We start from the raw sequence: 16113 nt of genomic DNA, 5'->3' as shown, positions 1-16113 counted from the left end.
CAAAGTGATATATTTTTAGTATTCAAAATAAAGACTTAATAGAGACAATCCAAATTCAAGAGTCAAATGCCTTCCAGAATCTGAAAGCCAGAAAAAGGACTCACACTTTTATCATTTCATTGTGCTCACTAAAGTATGAGATTTCTTTCCTTCTCTCCCTACCTCACATCTACATATACTAAGAAGTTTTACAGAGTTTGAGATTGCAGTCAAATGGTCTTCATTGTTAGTAACCTTTGGAAAGGAAGTTAAAATAACTATAACTAAGAATTATGTTGACAGTTAACTTTAGAGCACTGATTTAAGTGTGAATTCTAGGTGTGTTTTAAAAACAACAACACTGTTTAGGGCCCATGTCTGTCTGTCTGTCTATCCATAGATCTAAGTTAAAATTCAGCAGTGTATGAAAAGTTATCAAAACTTTGAGATCTTTAAAGAATTGCATGCTTTCCTTTAACTTCTTTACTTTTAATCCCACATGGCTAGGCAGATGTGACTATATTACTTACTGATGAATGCACTGAGTGATAAAGTTTAGACCCTAAAGTAATTATAATGCATGCCATGTTGAACATGTAAAATGTGTGCATTTGTGAGCGTTTCTGCCTGAGATGATGAGTTCATGAATGATATTTGGCTTTCCCTGTTTCCTCTGTAGCCCATAGCTCACTGTGGTGGGTTTGTTGGATTTACTATAAAGGTTCTGTTCGCACCCTGTGGGTTGGGTTAAGAATTAGGATTTATGCATTTACTTCTACTGCAGCATTGTTTATACAGCTTTGGTTTAGTTTTGATCCCTTTTTTTGCCTTTGAGGCTCTTCCACAGTGTCAGCTGCTGACTGATAGTAGGAGAACGGCCTCGTGGTGTGAATGAAAGGGACCTAGCGGTTGGTAAACAGAGATAAGGAATAAATAGAGCACAGGCAAAAGGAGATAGTTCTGTGAGAGCCCAGATTGCCGCCAGTCTGTTCAAGTGAGATGCAGTGCCTGTCCTTTTCCCAGATTAAATTAGTGTGCGAAATCTCCAGTGACCTCCTCCCCTTCTCCCCATACCCTTTAGCCAAGCTGAACAGCCTCTGCTGTAAAGTATTCATTTTATCCAGGGACAAGTTGGACAATAGAACTCTCCCTGATACTTATGGACAGCTGTCGTCATTCAGAGGGCTTTTCAGCATTTCATTTTTCATAGGAGTTAAAAGGGTTTATGCCTTGTAACTGAAGAGAGGGCAGAAATACATGGTTGCCAACTCTGAGGTTGCCTGGAAAGGGGGGGGGGGAGAAAATACACCTTTGCCAGCCTGCAAAACTGTGCTCATCTTGTTGTTTTGCTATTGTTTAAAGGGCTTTCATTCTGATAATGTGATTACAGTAAAGCATGAACTGGATGGAGGAAATAACAATCAAGTGCAGGAACATGCAGGGTATCCAAAGTTATTGCAATTATTAAAGGTCATAAGTGCAAACCTTTCTGGATGTCCCATTCCATTCTTCCCTATTGTTTGTGCTGAAAACCACTGCCTCTTGCCTTCAACAAACTCCCAAGAAATATTAAATCCTCATGAGATACCTCTGTGGTCTCATTTTTTTTTTTTGGTGATTTATTGCAAATATATTCAGCATCTGACTGATTAAATAGACCTTCGGCAACCTTGAGGGTCACTGTGTAGAGTATGTACATAGAAAATGCATCAGCCCATTGTACCCTGGCAGCTAATGAGATTGGTCGTTAAGTAAATGACACAAAGCCTACAAAAAAAGCTTAGCAGCTCACTAGAGTATCACAGAGTGTCCCTGCACACCACACAACGACACAAACACTGGACTAACCTAGCCCACCCCTGCTTTATTCTACATCACTGCTTCCCTGATGTCAGCGCGAGAGGCAGAACAAAGGCTAAAAGGCACACGGTAAGTCAGTCTGACAATTATGCCCTGGGGAAAAAGTAGAGCAAATCTTAGCCTAACCATGGGCTTGAAAGTCCGTTTTGGACAAGTAGGTCATAATGAAAGGATTGCTTTTGTGCCACTTCAGAACAGGGAAAATGTCTTTAAAATTGGTGCCTGTCTGTCTGTCTGTCTGTCTGTCTCTCTCTTCTGTCACCTTTAAAAAAGTTTTGTATTTCTAAAGTACAGTGGACTGGGATGTTTGGTGAACTTAATGTTGCTGTGAGTTAGAGCATGTTATAGGGAGAAATGCATTGTTTGTCATATCTCCATATAATAAGCACCACCTCAGATTAATGTTTTCAACTTCACAAGAATCCACTTTCCCCCTACTTTTCTGCACAACCAAAATCTTTTAAAGATGCATCATAGAAATAACTCTGTATTTATTTCAAATTTCAGTCTACTTGCCAGATGCTTATTCACTTGAATAAATGGCATGGCATTTAGAACCATGTGTACAGAAATGAAGCTTTTTATCATTTTGGATTTTCAGGCATAAGCCACAGAATTTAATCATGGTGTCTTCCCCCCATTTATTTGTCCACTTGCTTTTGCTGAAATAAAAGAAGATGTGAGGATATGTTGATTAACAATCATAATGCCAAAACCTGGGTTAAAAAAACCCAAACAAACAGGAGAGAAATAGATGCTGCTAACCTTATTTGCTTGCCAGGATATGTGTTGTTTTCATGTGCACTAATAATAATTTTGTTTACTTATCAAAGCATCCCTTCTATATACTCCCCCTTTTCCCACACTTAAAAAAAAATGGCAACAGGAAGTTGCACGGAAGTCTTGCTTGTGTACCTGAATTTTTTTCCTGCAGCTTTTACCATTCCATGCCCAGGATGCAAGACAGGATTAAAACTGCAAGTTATAGTTACGAGATATTCAAGTGAATCCCATATTTTATGCTTTATTACTAAACCGTGTTGATAAAAGTGATAATGAGATGATATATTTATCTTTGATAAATATTTAAAGTAAATAGATGGAAGAGTTTGTTTGCATTATTATACCACATGATCTTTTGTAATTTAGAAGTTAGTTTTGGAAAACATGCTTGCCAATACGAAGTATCAACCAATGTTAGAATCATCAGATCACTTACTTAGTCAAACTTTTCCTACTCCACTTAGGTAAACTCACAAATCCTCACCTTGAAATGCATTTAAAATAACAAGAGCATCACTGATTTCAACAGATCTTACTTGCAACTACTATACTACTCAGCCTAACCCACACTGAAGTGATCATATATCTTTGACACAGATAATAGAAAACAAAACAAAAGTATTATTTGATGTGACATTTATAAGAAGTTGCTGTGGATGTCAATACCATGATTAGTAATCTGTACATGAAAAGTACCAGGTTATGTATGTACAACTGTACTTTACACCTTCAATTTCTTCTGCTTGGACAGCTGAGTGAGAAGAGTGTGAACAAGCTCAAGTTGGTAATTATGATTTTACCATATGTTCTTGGGTGTTTGTATCCCAGAAACATGTATGTTTGTTTAATGCCATAAAACATGGGATACAACTGTTAGCTTTACAAAAAATATTCTCAGGAAAGAAATTGTGTCTAGTGAGGCAAACTGAATGAATTTTCTTGGTGAATTAAATTTCAGCAGGAGTTCTACTTACTTTTCAAATGTACATTAAGTGTATAGTTCATCCCCCAGCTCCCCACCATGAATTAGAGTTCTTACGTACAGGTGTAATATTTCACTGGAAACTTTCATAGCACCATCAGGTGGTGATTACTGTATTGTGTGTTTTTTATTTATTTTTGCATTTTAGGTAGTTATAATGGTAGTTTACATTTGTTGTCTACACTCTTATAAGTTATCTACTACTTATGATGCCCATGTGTCAGTTAAACAAAATAAAAGTGCATTTTGTCATGCTATCAGAAGAACCATGGATACACCATCACAATACTAGTCTAGAAATAATATTTCTATGACAGTATTTAAACATCTAATGCATTCCCATAAAATGTCCCTTTCCCCCTATAAGCATGTCTGTATCCCCCAAACAGGTGACCAGTTCCTGCATGAGTTATTAAACTCACCATACTTTTATCATCTTATATTTGGGAGGACACTGTAGCAAGGAGGAGCCCCCATCTTGGTCAAACACTCCAGCTGACATCACTATATACTTTTTTCTACCTTAAATTCTTTGCCCTTGCTTACTGGTTTGACTATTTCCAACACAGATTTTTCCATATTCTAGATTCAGAAGCCAAAAGTTGCCAAGACTTCCTGCATTTTCCTAGAATAATCTTTTCCAAGACAATTACAGACAGCTCTGTCCCAGGCTGAGATTCTCTGTTACCTGTGTAGTGTTACATAATATATCAAATATTAATTAACATCTAAATCTCTGTGCCATCATCTGATTGCATAAATTAAAAGTAGCTTTGTATTCTGTCCCTATATATATGTGAATAAATTGTATTTGTCAATTACTCTAAGATTTGAAACACAGAGAAAAAGTAGCATTTTGAGTTTTCATATTCATTTGAACTGAACTTGAACTATTCTGTAGTTTGTACAATATAACCTTGAGACAAAATTATATAAATGTTTATTGTCAAAAAAGTAACTTTTCCCATTATAAATAGTTGGTTTATAAAGAGTAATAAAATCTGGAAATGCAAGAATATCCTGAACTGCAAGCAGTGAGGTACTAGCTGAACTTTGCTATTGTGAGTTAACGAATTCAGTTACTCATGTCCATCACATCTCTGCAAGTTTCTCTGATCTATTTGCCTAACTTATTCTCATTCTGCCAGAGATGTATAACATAGTTCTTCATTGAGCAGTTATATTATTTTGCTTGCTATTTAATGAGGTCATTCACACAAGTGAAAACGGTGTCCAACCGGGTTTGGGAGCTGTGTGTGCTCCCAATTTTCAGTTGTATGGAAGCAAGGCAGGAGGAAAGCCTGGGTAGCTTTTCTTCCTACCTTGCTTCCACACAACCACTTCTATCCAGGTTTTCCTCCTACCTTGCTTCTACACAACTGAAAATTGGGATCACAAAGAGCTCCCAAACTGGGGTAAAACACAGTTTTTGCTTATGTGAATGACCTCGTTGACTCTGAAAAGTTTATGGTCTTCAAAAACTGCTTAGAGTTAATACTATTTTAATTCTTCTCATCGTGCAACAGGAAACTTGTCCCCATAAGACAGTCACCTGTGGAGAAGAAAACATAATCACCTGTGTAGAACAGACAAACATACACCATTATCAGGATACATGTGAAACAGCTGCATTGACAGAACAAAATGGTAATGGTTCCAAAGGCACTGTTATGGACTATCAGGTCAATAATCCCTGCACTAAGAAGGATTTACATGATACAGAGTAATGGTTCTGTTGGCTTTCAAGTTAAAAAAAAAATCCACTTTTTTCAAAGCCATCAAAGACTTCTTTGCCTGACCGACACCAGATATGGGCGATTGAATAAAATAGTTTGCATTCTCAAAAAGTGCATTTATAGCCACTAACTGATATTTACAATGTCCAAATACAATCAAACATTTAAATGGGACTTATCTCTGAAAGAGACTATGTTTTCACAATGCTGAACTGTTCTTCAATGACATTTTCTTGTCCCTTAATTATAGTATGAAGATATAAATCCATTTGCAAACAAAATTGCTGTTTTTCTAAATAATGTATTTTGTGCTTGCAAAAATAGCCAGGCAATTGAAACTTAATGTGCTCTGTTCCATTTGTCTCTTGCAGCCTGATCCTAAACATGTTTACTCAGAAGTAAGTCCCACTGAACTAAATGGGACTTATTCTTAAGTACAGGTGCAGCACTGATTATATCCCGAACTAAATCTGATATAAATACACACGTTCAAGTTCTTGTTACAGACCTCTCTATTACCTTTAACAACAAATTAATAACAGAGATCAGTATTTACTTTTTCACCTATACGTTCATGCCATAAACATGTACAGTGTCAAAAAAGATTCTATCTATCTATCTATCTATCTATCTATCTATCTATCTATCTAGTGGAGTATGATTATGCAATACAGACAACAAGCTACTAAGAGTTATGAAGACCTTACTGGATGAAATTCTGGAATAACATTCAAGTGACTAGAATGTTATTTTTGCAAGATTTTGTACAAATGACATTTGCATCATATTAGAAAGCAAAGATTGTAAGGTAGCTACATATATATCCTTCCCTGAGTAAAAACAAAATATGTATTCATCAAAAGAGCACTCAAGCTGGGCAGGAAAGGTACAGAATGTTTAAGTCTGTGGTCAACTTATTTGAGCAGAGCTTTATCTGCTCCATATGTAAACCAGCACTCTCTGCAAAAAGGGTTAAAGAAAATGCATTCTGTTGCATCTGCTTATTAAATCCCTTACTTTAGTAGAAATTCAAATTTTGTAAGATTATTCGTTTTATTGATGCATATAATTATAATCACAAGCCATCTGCTGATTTGGCAGGCATGGTTAAAATCTCTAACTCTCATAACCTTTCAAGTACAGTGCCCTTGGGACTCTATTTCACTTTTATATTTTGGAAAACACGTATGAACAAACAAGAGAGGTCATCTGCCGAAAGTCAGACCTATTAAAATGCCCTCAGTATTAGATATCCTGGACCTAAGAATAAAGACAGTATATTTTTCTGAGTATTCTTTTTTAAATTTTGACTTCAGGAACAGATTATTTTCTCATGCAGTTGGGGAATTTGAATTTTTGCTAGGGATTAAAGATCTTTTCTCTCACTCTTGGGACCTGGATTCCACATCTAACCTAAAAGAACAAATATTGCTCATTTTGGTAGTCACAGGTGAATGGATCACATATGACCTTGCCTGTATTTTAAGTATGTTTTGTTTGAAGAGCCAGTGTAGCAAAGTGGCTAAAAGACCTCGATACAAATCTTACCTTTGCCATGAATTCACCAGATGGCTTTAGGCCAGGTCTTGTTTTGCTTCTGTCCCACTCCTTCAGTCTGCAACATGGAGATAATAATACTGATCTACTTTACAGGGTTGTTATAGAGACTTCAAGAAGATGATTATATGAAGTATTTTGAACACTCGGAAGTGCCATGTAAATGTGACAATTATTTGGAAGTATTCTGTAAGAAATTCTTTATGGCCACTAGCAGTGTCTCTCTTTCTAATGAGGAATAACAGACTGTGAGCCCTTTCTCACAATCCGCAAGAAAGGGTTTGAAGGGGCAGGGGTGGAAACCTCAAAAAGCTTACTCCCCCACAAACTATCCTTGCGGTTGGTCTGGACTTGGAGATCATGTGCGCAGATGTACAGCTGCCTCCTTAGGTAGCATGGAGGGTTGTGGACTGCGATGTGTCACCCCTGCACTCCCATAATGCATTGCGCAAGTGTGCAGTACATTATGGGGATCCCCCCAATGCCAGCCAGGAGGCAGGAGCCTTGCAGTCTTGGCTGCAAGCAGCCGGGGCTGGTAGACAATCAAATGAATGAGGCTAAGGGAGCGCTAGCTCTCTTAACCCTGTTTAAGAGGGTAGCCGGTTTGGTGGGTTTGCCGCCAAGGCACTGGCAATCCTGCTGGTTCTCACATGTGGGCAACACCAGGCTTGGCTTTATTAGCCAAGGTTTTCCTGTGCATGAGAACAGCCTCTGTGTATTTTGCATGAACAGTTTTCTTTCACCATGAAGATCAGGAGACCTTTAATTCTGAAACTTAGCTGCAGCAATGCACACAATTTAACGCCTTATCTTTATTGCTACTACCAGTTAGCTGTATGCACATTTGTGTCCTGTTGGATACTTGCCTTATTTGTCAGGTGCCGTACACTCTGACTTTTGCTGGCAAGAAAAAAAGAGAGTTTGTGGTTTATCGGACGTTAATGATACTGAAATGATGTGAATCATCACATTCAGAATCATCTGAATATCCTGGAACACAAAAGAACATTGGGGGTTGGAAGGTTACAGGGGTAACATCCGATGGCTAAAACTGCACATATTGTTCGCCATTAGGAAGCCGTAGTTTAGGCCTGCTTTGCCATACTCTCATGATATCATAAACTAAAACTTTGCCCTGAGTTTAATTCATGTACATAAAGGGATATGTGCAGCATGTATATGACTTTGCACCTATAGGGAAGTTTGATTCTCACACCCCTTTATGGAGAAACAGGACGCGAATGCACATGTTTGAAAGTGCCAGCACAGCTGAAACTAGGAAAACCGGCTGAATGTAGCTCTGGTTTATTTCACAACCAATTAAGTATGACATCTGTTGAAACTCAGGAAACCAAGAATTCCCTCCCCCCCTTTTCATACAGTTATTTGAACTGCTTGTTTTTGACTTGGAAATAGTGAAGGATCAGATGCACAAAGTAAATGGAAACCATTATAAAAAGATAGGTCCGTGCAGTTTTGTTTATGTGCAAGTGCAAATCCAGTACCCAGATGCAGAAATATACCCACTGAAAGGCAGATTTGCATCACTGTTTGCTTCTGTAAATGTATGTCATGTGAACAGTTACACATAATCACTGCCTAATAGTAATGCACTGCAGTAAGTATATGGCCACATGGGGAACCAGTCCTCTGTAGTATGTTCCCAGTCTGAGGACAATTATAACATGTCCATCTTTCCCTAGATTTCTGCTTGAGAGTGGAGTTATGATAACTTCCACTCACAATGAAGGTGGATGCTGCCAGCCGTGCGCTACGCTTGTCATAGTACAACCTTTCAGCGAGATCTAGAGATGGACATGGAAGTTGTAACTTCCATGGGAGCAAGGGCTAACATACACTAGCTAACATCCAGAAGGACATTGCTCTGGCTTCCATAAAAGCAGCAGAAGGGCACACCTCAGAGGATCTGCTGAGATATGCCTTATTACTACTTCCCTTTTTCACTTCAGTTGTCCCAAAATACAATTTAGAAACCTCCTCTGGTTTGTATTCACCACTGTGAAGCTGATGACCAGGTGAGCTGTAGGTCTGCTCAGTCAGCAGTCTAGATGCAGAGTTCTCAAGGCCCCTGCTTCTGAACTCAAGGCCCCTGCTTCTGAATCTCCTGGTTAGGTTTACCACACACAGTCCTCTCTCCTCTTCCCCCACAGGTCACCCAGCCTGCTCTCCCCAGCCAGACCAGCAACTTCACCTATTGGCTCAAGGCAGGACAGCCAGCTAGCAACCAAGCCAGCCTCTTTGCATGCTGCCACAGTGGTGTATGCATGGTCTCCCACTCGCTTGCTGTTCTGTATGACTACAAACATTTATATACAGCTTTTCAACAGAAGGTTTCACAGTGGTTTTCATAGAAAAATAAGAAGCTCCCCTGTCCCCAAAGCACTCAAAATGTAAAAAGAAACAAAAGGTAACACCAGCACCAGACATAGGAGGAATGCTGTGCTGCAATTGCATAGGGCCAGTTGCTCTCCCCATAATAAAAGAGATTCACTACTTTAAAGGTACCTTTTTACTCATTTAGCAGGGGTGGCTGCTAACCATTTAGCAGGGGTGGCTTTACTAACTTACTAAAGTTAGTTAGCTAACTAACTTCTCACTTCCACCACCACCTGAAGGAAGCAAGCTACACCTGCCAGGCCCACCTATCCGTGCTCCTGCATCATGTGGTTCTGCAACCTGCCACTCTGGCTTCCCCATTGGACGGATGGTCAGTAGGAAGGGGAAGAAGACAGAGGAGGAGAAGCTGCTCATGAGATCAATTTTCCTGAGCAAACAAAATGTTCCAGCTGCTCCCCAGAAGAACTTTGGACACCACAACACATGCAAAAAAGCTGTTTGGTCTCCAAAATAGTCTCTATTCCTCCTAATGCAAAAAAAAAAAAAAAAGTCATTTGTTCCCACAAATAGACACATGTCCTCTATAAATGTCTCTAGTTGGCAACGCTAGCATTAGATGGAACTTAAATAGCATAGCACTCCAACAAGCAGCCATAGGTTACATCAGTTCCCCAGAGAGAAAAACCTGAACCTAAGATGGATCAGCGCTCTGTCCAGTTTCTTTATTCCAGTCTCTCCAAGACTTATTCCATCACACATCTAGCCTGAAACTGCTGTTTCTTTTCACTGACCAAACACATGTCCCTGGTTTGTGGATGGGTGTGGGAAGAATGAGTCAGTTTACATTTTTGCATCAGCCTCCCCACATCAGGTGGAGGATATGTTCCTGCTTACATGTCCCTTATGACTTCTCCCTCCAGGTTAATGACTCACTATTAGCTCACTTTAAGAAACATATATTTACCCAAATAGAAGATGACTCTGAATTTAAAATGATCCCCTTTAAAAATCCAGATTAAATCCAGATTATATCTATATATATTCAAAAGGAATTTAAGGAGGCCTCCCCAGTTTCTGACATCAAAGAACTGGTGTGGGAGGGAACTAGTCTTGGATTCAGGTGAATACGTTACACTGATCTCTTGAACTATTAGCCAGTGATCTGCCTTGCACAAGTGTTGGCAAGCCAGCACTCATGACTGTAGAGTCATTGCACATGTAGTGAAGCAGCTTGAGATGTTGTTACTCAAGACATTGCCACGCAACTTGGGTTACATACTCTGCCAACTGCAATGAACTACTAGCACAATCAGGAGCTAAGAGACCAAAGTAGGTATATACACTGGCATTTTACCACCGTTTTTCAGTGGATGTTGTCCTGCAGCTATGCAGTTTAGGCTTGACCATTGGCACGTCAGTCTTAATTTAATGATTGAACTTCTAGCCGTAGCTGACTCTTCTTTTCCCTGAGATACTTGAAAAAGAGTGTGAACCATGTAGCAAGTGAAGTCTTCCTAGGAAGAAATAGATAGACTGTCCAGTTTCCATTTGATAGTCAGCATCCTCCATCCTCATTTACCTATTAAATGAGTTTAAATCAATAAATCAATAAATCAGTAAATATTGCAAAGTGACCATCAGATAGCCATTACATTTCATCTCACCTTTCAAGAACACTAAGAAGTATAGCAGTAATTCACTGAGAGTGAAAGCAGTATAGAAGTGGAATGTTACTGCTTTAGTGAACTAGTTAGGTGCAAACAACCAAATATTAAGAAAACGTAATTGGGATCAATAAATGGTATTTTTAATTAAATGAATCTGTACTTCAGAATTTAATTTTTCCTTTAGATCAAAATTAGTTAGGTCATGGTATGGTATTTATCTTTTTGGTTTTTCAGTGTAAGGGTAGTCACGTCTAGCAAGATGGGTAGATATTAAATATTGTGGGCATCACATGCTGAACATTGATCTGGGTCCTTTCCACTACAGCTTGTAGGAAGAATGGACATGATTCTAAGAAACTGTAGAACTTTGGGGAGAGGCTGGGAGGAAGTAAGAATGTGGTATGCGTCACTTCTCCTATGTTTATGCAAGACCAGGGGATACTGCCATAGTCAGAGACCTTTCCTGTCCAATCCCCACAACTTTATGTCTTTGGACTGCAAATAATATATACTGTAAGTGCAGAATGGCAGTACTGTATCTAAACCAACATATTAAATCTAAATGTCTTAGATTAAAATCAACAGCATATTCCCAATAGGCAAAGAAGTTTCACTTGCCTTTTAAGTGATATGATAATGGTATAATATAAGTATGCGATCTAATTATTGTAATCCTTTTGATTGCTTTATATGGAGCATTACAATCTTTTTTTCAGGTTTTTTTAAAATCAGCAAGTGGTTTTCCTCTTTTCTGTGTGGTTGTCAGATTTTAAGTCACTTTGTTCCCTTTCTCTCTTCATGCCATTGTACCATGACATCTCTCTCTCATGATACCTGTATATTTCACATCAATGTTTACTTCAATTGTTTTAGGATTTTGAGAGGGAATTGGGAACACTTTGTTTCTCAGGAAGCTGAGCTAGGTATTTTCACCCTGGAGAGGCTGTAACAGATGCACACAGTGATGCAGCTGAAGGGTATGGTCAACGACAGGATACTGACAGAAGGTTTACCGGGGGTACATATATCCAACTATAAGCATTCAGAAAGACATTTGAGCTGTGTTCTCAGAATGCTGTCAAAGGATGTGGGAGCAGTGCGTAAGCCTTAATTTTTAAAAAGTGGCATGGCAGGGCTCAGACCAGCACTGTAATCTTCCCATCTTCCCTGACTCCTAAGTTCTGAGGCCAAATTCAGACATAACATGAAACCAGAGGCTGGTGAATCTACGGTTTCAACTCAAAACTGTAAATTGCACTGCAGACGTTCATCAAACTGTGGCCCGCCAAACTCCAGTTCCAGGAGAGGGGAGCCCCTTCCTCCTGCTTGGCCGCTGAGGCCAATCCCAGCAAGCTCCATGGCCAGACTGTGGGCAAAGCATCAGCATGTTAGTGGAGTGGCTGCGATTGGCCACGATCTTGAAGGGGGTGTGCCGATCGCGATCATTCATTTTTGGCATGGATCACTCACCCTTGGCAGGGAAAGGGCATTTAAATCCCTTTAAATACCATTCCATGCCAGCACTTCTTCTGACAGTGATGGCACCACTCCACAAGAGCCCTGCACCCAACTAGTCCCACACAAGCATGATCTGGGGTGGAGGACTGGTTGGGGAACTATTTCCCTATTACTCTGACAAGGGAAGGGAACATGGAGACTTCCTATGAGGGGATATGTATATGAGGGAGGGCAAAGGATCCTGGGGGTGGGGTGTCTGACCCACCATGAACGCTGTTGCGAGAGATCACCCCATCTAAACAGTCCATGCAGACCAAATTACACTCCTGCTCCACTGGCGGCTTTTTGCCAGTGGGCTCACCCTCTCATGAGATGGCCAGTCTACTGGGAAGGATCATGTGGCTTGACCCCTACGTTTCCCTTTGGACTGCACACTCACAAGCTGAGTTAATCCCCCAACTCTCCATGATAAAAAATAGAACAGAACTGCTTCAAGACCTCACACACGCACACACACACACCCCAGCAAAGATTTGAATGCACCCAAAGGAGATTTTGACACTTCATGGGTCAGAGCCTGGTCGTGTGTATGGCCAAGAAGAACACCAGGTGCATGGGTGGATCTTTAAAACCCAGGCTGAGTTTAAATTCCCTGGGTTGGTCCGGCATCATAATGTATGGGGAATCATGAGAGATGAGAGCCCCAGTTTCCAGTGACCCTGGGAGAGCGGGGTTGCCGTTTGGGGGCACAAGCAAGGGTGCACGTGTCCATATGGGTGGATGGGTTAGCAGGTGGCATGCTTTAACAGCTATCTGGCAGCAGTCACCCAGGCAGAGAGAGCTGTTGCTGGGGTACCCGTCCGCACTGCTTTCCTGCATAGAGCAACACTGGCTCAATAGAGAAACGCAATGGCCTGGCACTCTCGTGAAGGGGAGAAGGGAATGTTTTGCCGTCATTACAGACATTGCTCGGCAATTCTCTCCCCTCCCTTCTGATGGTTCTTCTCAGGAGTTGCAAGGGGGGTGCCCCCCCCCATAGCCTGACACTCTCTTGACCCTGGGTCAGCATGCTCCTTCTTTTCTGCTGCCATCTTTGAGCACTCTGACTGGAGCACTGGTGACCCTGGCTCTGCTTATGAGTAAGCCTAGGGAGCTCAGACCCTAAGGGGAAGGGGCTGGGACCCCCTTACTCAAGCTTTCTGTGAAAAATATAACTTGACTGCTTGAGAATCCCTGCTTGGGGCTGTCTTTTAAATCCGACACCACACACACACACCCCGAATGTTCTGCTCCTGGGTGCTTTCCAGACTAGCTGCTTCAAGAGCAGCAAAATGCCTTCGTTCAGGCAAGTCGCATTGAAAACATAAACAGCAGGAGGAGCAGTCTCACAGCAACTAACAACCCGAAAAAACAGCAACTTGCTTACGCTGGATATACAACGTCCTAGCTCTATATTGCAATGATTAAATTTGAGACAAGGCATTGGAAATGTGAACAGCGCCCTGCTGTCCACATCGGGACTGTGGTGTCACAATGCAGGAAGTGTGGAAGCACACTTCCAAGATATGATGTGACCCCGTTGCAGAGTCTAATCTGGAAAACACCTGGATGCTGTGATGGGGTGCCCTGCCTATGTTGCCACATGGAGTGTTTGCGCTTGTGAACATACATCATGCTTGCTTCCTTCTTGGGAAGCAAAGCATTTAGTGCTCGTCCTGACATCCCATCCCCTTACCCTCCTGTTTGCCAGGAGGGAGGAGCAAGAGACAGATTGGGAAGAGGGAATGCCCCTGTGTGAATGTACCACTTGACAGGCTGTGACAAGCTTGGGATGGAATGCGGAGGCATCCCTGTTGCCGGGCAACTGCATTGCTGGATTGGCAAAGGGACAGAAGGGCGGGGCTGGTGCTTGGAGATGCAGGCATGGAGCAGGTGCAATCCCGGGTGCATCTGCGCCACTGCCTCTTCAATGATTGCGGTTTGAAAAGCAGCATGAAACTGTGGTTATGGTGGTGTCTGGGTTCAAATGTAACCCTTCGGTGGCCAAACCAGAAGTCTCAGTGGTGAACTTTTGTGCAAACCAAAGGTACTAATTGAAGATTGGAGAGGCAAACCACAGGTCACTTTTGCCGCAAAACGGTGGTTTCATGAATCCGGACATACTGGAGTTCCAATCTCTGCCCATTTAACTACAGCTTCATGTTACATCTGAATCCAGCCTAAGTGTGCGGGGAAACAGGTGATCAGTTGAGAAGGGAAGGCACTAACTCAGAGGCACCTTTCTTCATTATATATTATTAAATATCTCCTTTGCTCGGAAGTACTTTTCTTCATTATATATTATTATTTAATATTTGTTTCTTCAAAGAAAGGTGCATGGCCACAGATAGAGCATGTAATGCTAGGGGTCATGGTTAAAAAAGGAAAAGATGGGGCCGCAGCAACAAGATCTATTTTCTTTTTACTGGGTTCTCTGTTCTGTCCTGTTGCTTAGTTGGGCTCTAGAAGTCATCAAGTTATTGCATTTGTTACACAAATAACTGTAGGGTAACTCATCAGTAGTTGGTACTAATAAAGGCATTGTCCTTTTCTTTTTTCAAAGGGACCCACAGAGTTCTTCTCCAAGAAAACAAACACACACACACACACACACACACACACACACAGAGACACACAGTGTTCAGGCCTCACTGAAGCTGCAAAGTTAATAAAGTTAATAATTTATGGGACTGTGGTCAGTTCCCTAGGCATAATGCCCCACTCTTAGTTGCTTAGGGCCAAACTGCACATTGCAGCAAGCACATAAATTGCCCTTGTATGGTTTAATATTATTATTTCTTGTTTACACAGTCAGACAGGTGTTATTGACTGGTTTGTTTTATCCAGACATCAAGTCCTTCCCAAGGACCTGGGATAGCTGAATTTTATCATCAATACTGTTGGTTATTATAGATATTGTCGCAAAATATAGGCTCTTCCCAGTAAAGTTGCTTTTTGTAATTGGCTGAAGGTGATTTCTGTGGCCCCTATGGTGTTGAGGTACTCTTCAAGTTGTTTTGGAATTGCACCTAGGGCGCCAGTTACCACTGGGATTATTTTGGTCTTTTTCTGCCACAGCCTTTCAATTTCAATTTGTAGATCTTTGTATTTGGTGATTTTTTTCTATTTCTTTTTCTTCTATTCTGCTATCCCCTGTTATTGCCATGTCGATTATTTTAACTTGTTTTTCTTTCTTTTTGACTACAGTTATATCTGGTGTATTGCATGGCAGATGTTTGTCTGTTTGTAGTCGGAAGTTCCATAATACTTTTGCATCTTCATTTTCGACAATTTTTCAATTTTATGGTCCCACCAATTTTTGGCTACAGGTAGCTTGTATTTTTTGCAGATGTTCCAGTGTATCATCTCTGCTACCTTGTCATGCCTTTGTTTGTAGTCAGTCTGTGCGATCTTTTTACAACAGCTGATTAGGTGGTCCACTGTTTCATCTACTTCATTACACTTGCTGTTTGTTGTTGACTTTTCGACTTTTGCTCTTATTGCATTTGTTCTTAGTGCCTGTTCTTGTGCAGCCAGTATTAAGCCCTCTGTTTCTTTCTTCAAGTTGCCATTCTTAAGGCATTGCCAGGTCTTGGTGATGTCTGATTTTTCAGTTATATTGTGCAAATATTGACCATGCAGTTACTTATTTTTCCACTTTTCTGCTCGGTTCTTGACTTGTTCTTTCTTGTAG

At 40.7% G+C, this 16113-nt stretch overlaps 1 protein-coding gene across 12 annotated transcripts in view; it reads left to right on the top strand.

Annotated features, from left to right (window-relative positions):
• ST18 (ST18 C2H2C-type zinc finger transcription factor) overlaps nucleotides 1-16113 on the top strand; it is a 366586-nt gene that overhangs the window by 142630 nt on the left and 207843 nt on the right. Inside the window, exon 1 of one of the 12 annotated variants that reach the window (XM_053249362.1) lies at nucleotides 1662-1908. The exons of 10 other annotated variants lie outside the window; for them this stretch is intronic. In XM_053249362.1, the coding sequence (XP_053105337.1) occupies nucleotides 1735-1908 (174 nt within the window). In that variant the 5' untranslated portion in view covers nucleotides 1662-1734. Of the gene's footprint in view, nucleotides 1-1661; nucleotides 1909-16113 lie in introns of those variants that run through there. One more of the 12 variants, XM_053249371.1, reaches the window with a different exon arrangement.

Source organism: Hemicordylus capensis, chromosome 4, assembly GCF_027244095.1.
Source record: "Hemicordylus capensis ecotype Gifberg chromosome 4, rHemCap1.1.pri, whole genome shotgun sequence".
In the NCBI taxonomy this organism is placed as follows: domain Eukaryota; kingdom Metazoa; phylum Chordata; class Lepidosauria; order Squamata; family Cordylidae; genus Hemicordylus; species Hemicordylus capensis.
Note: the sequence above shows the minus strand (reverse complement) of the source record. Positions and strands in the feature narration are given on the sequence as shown.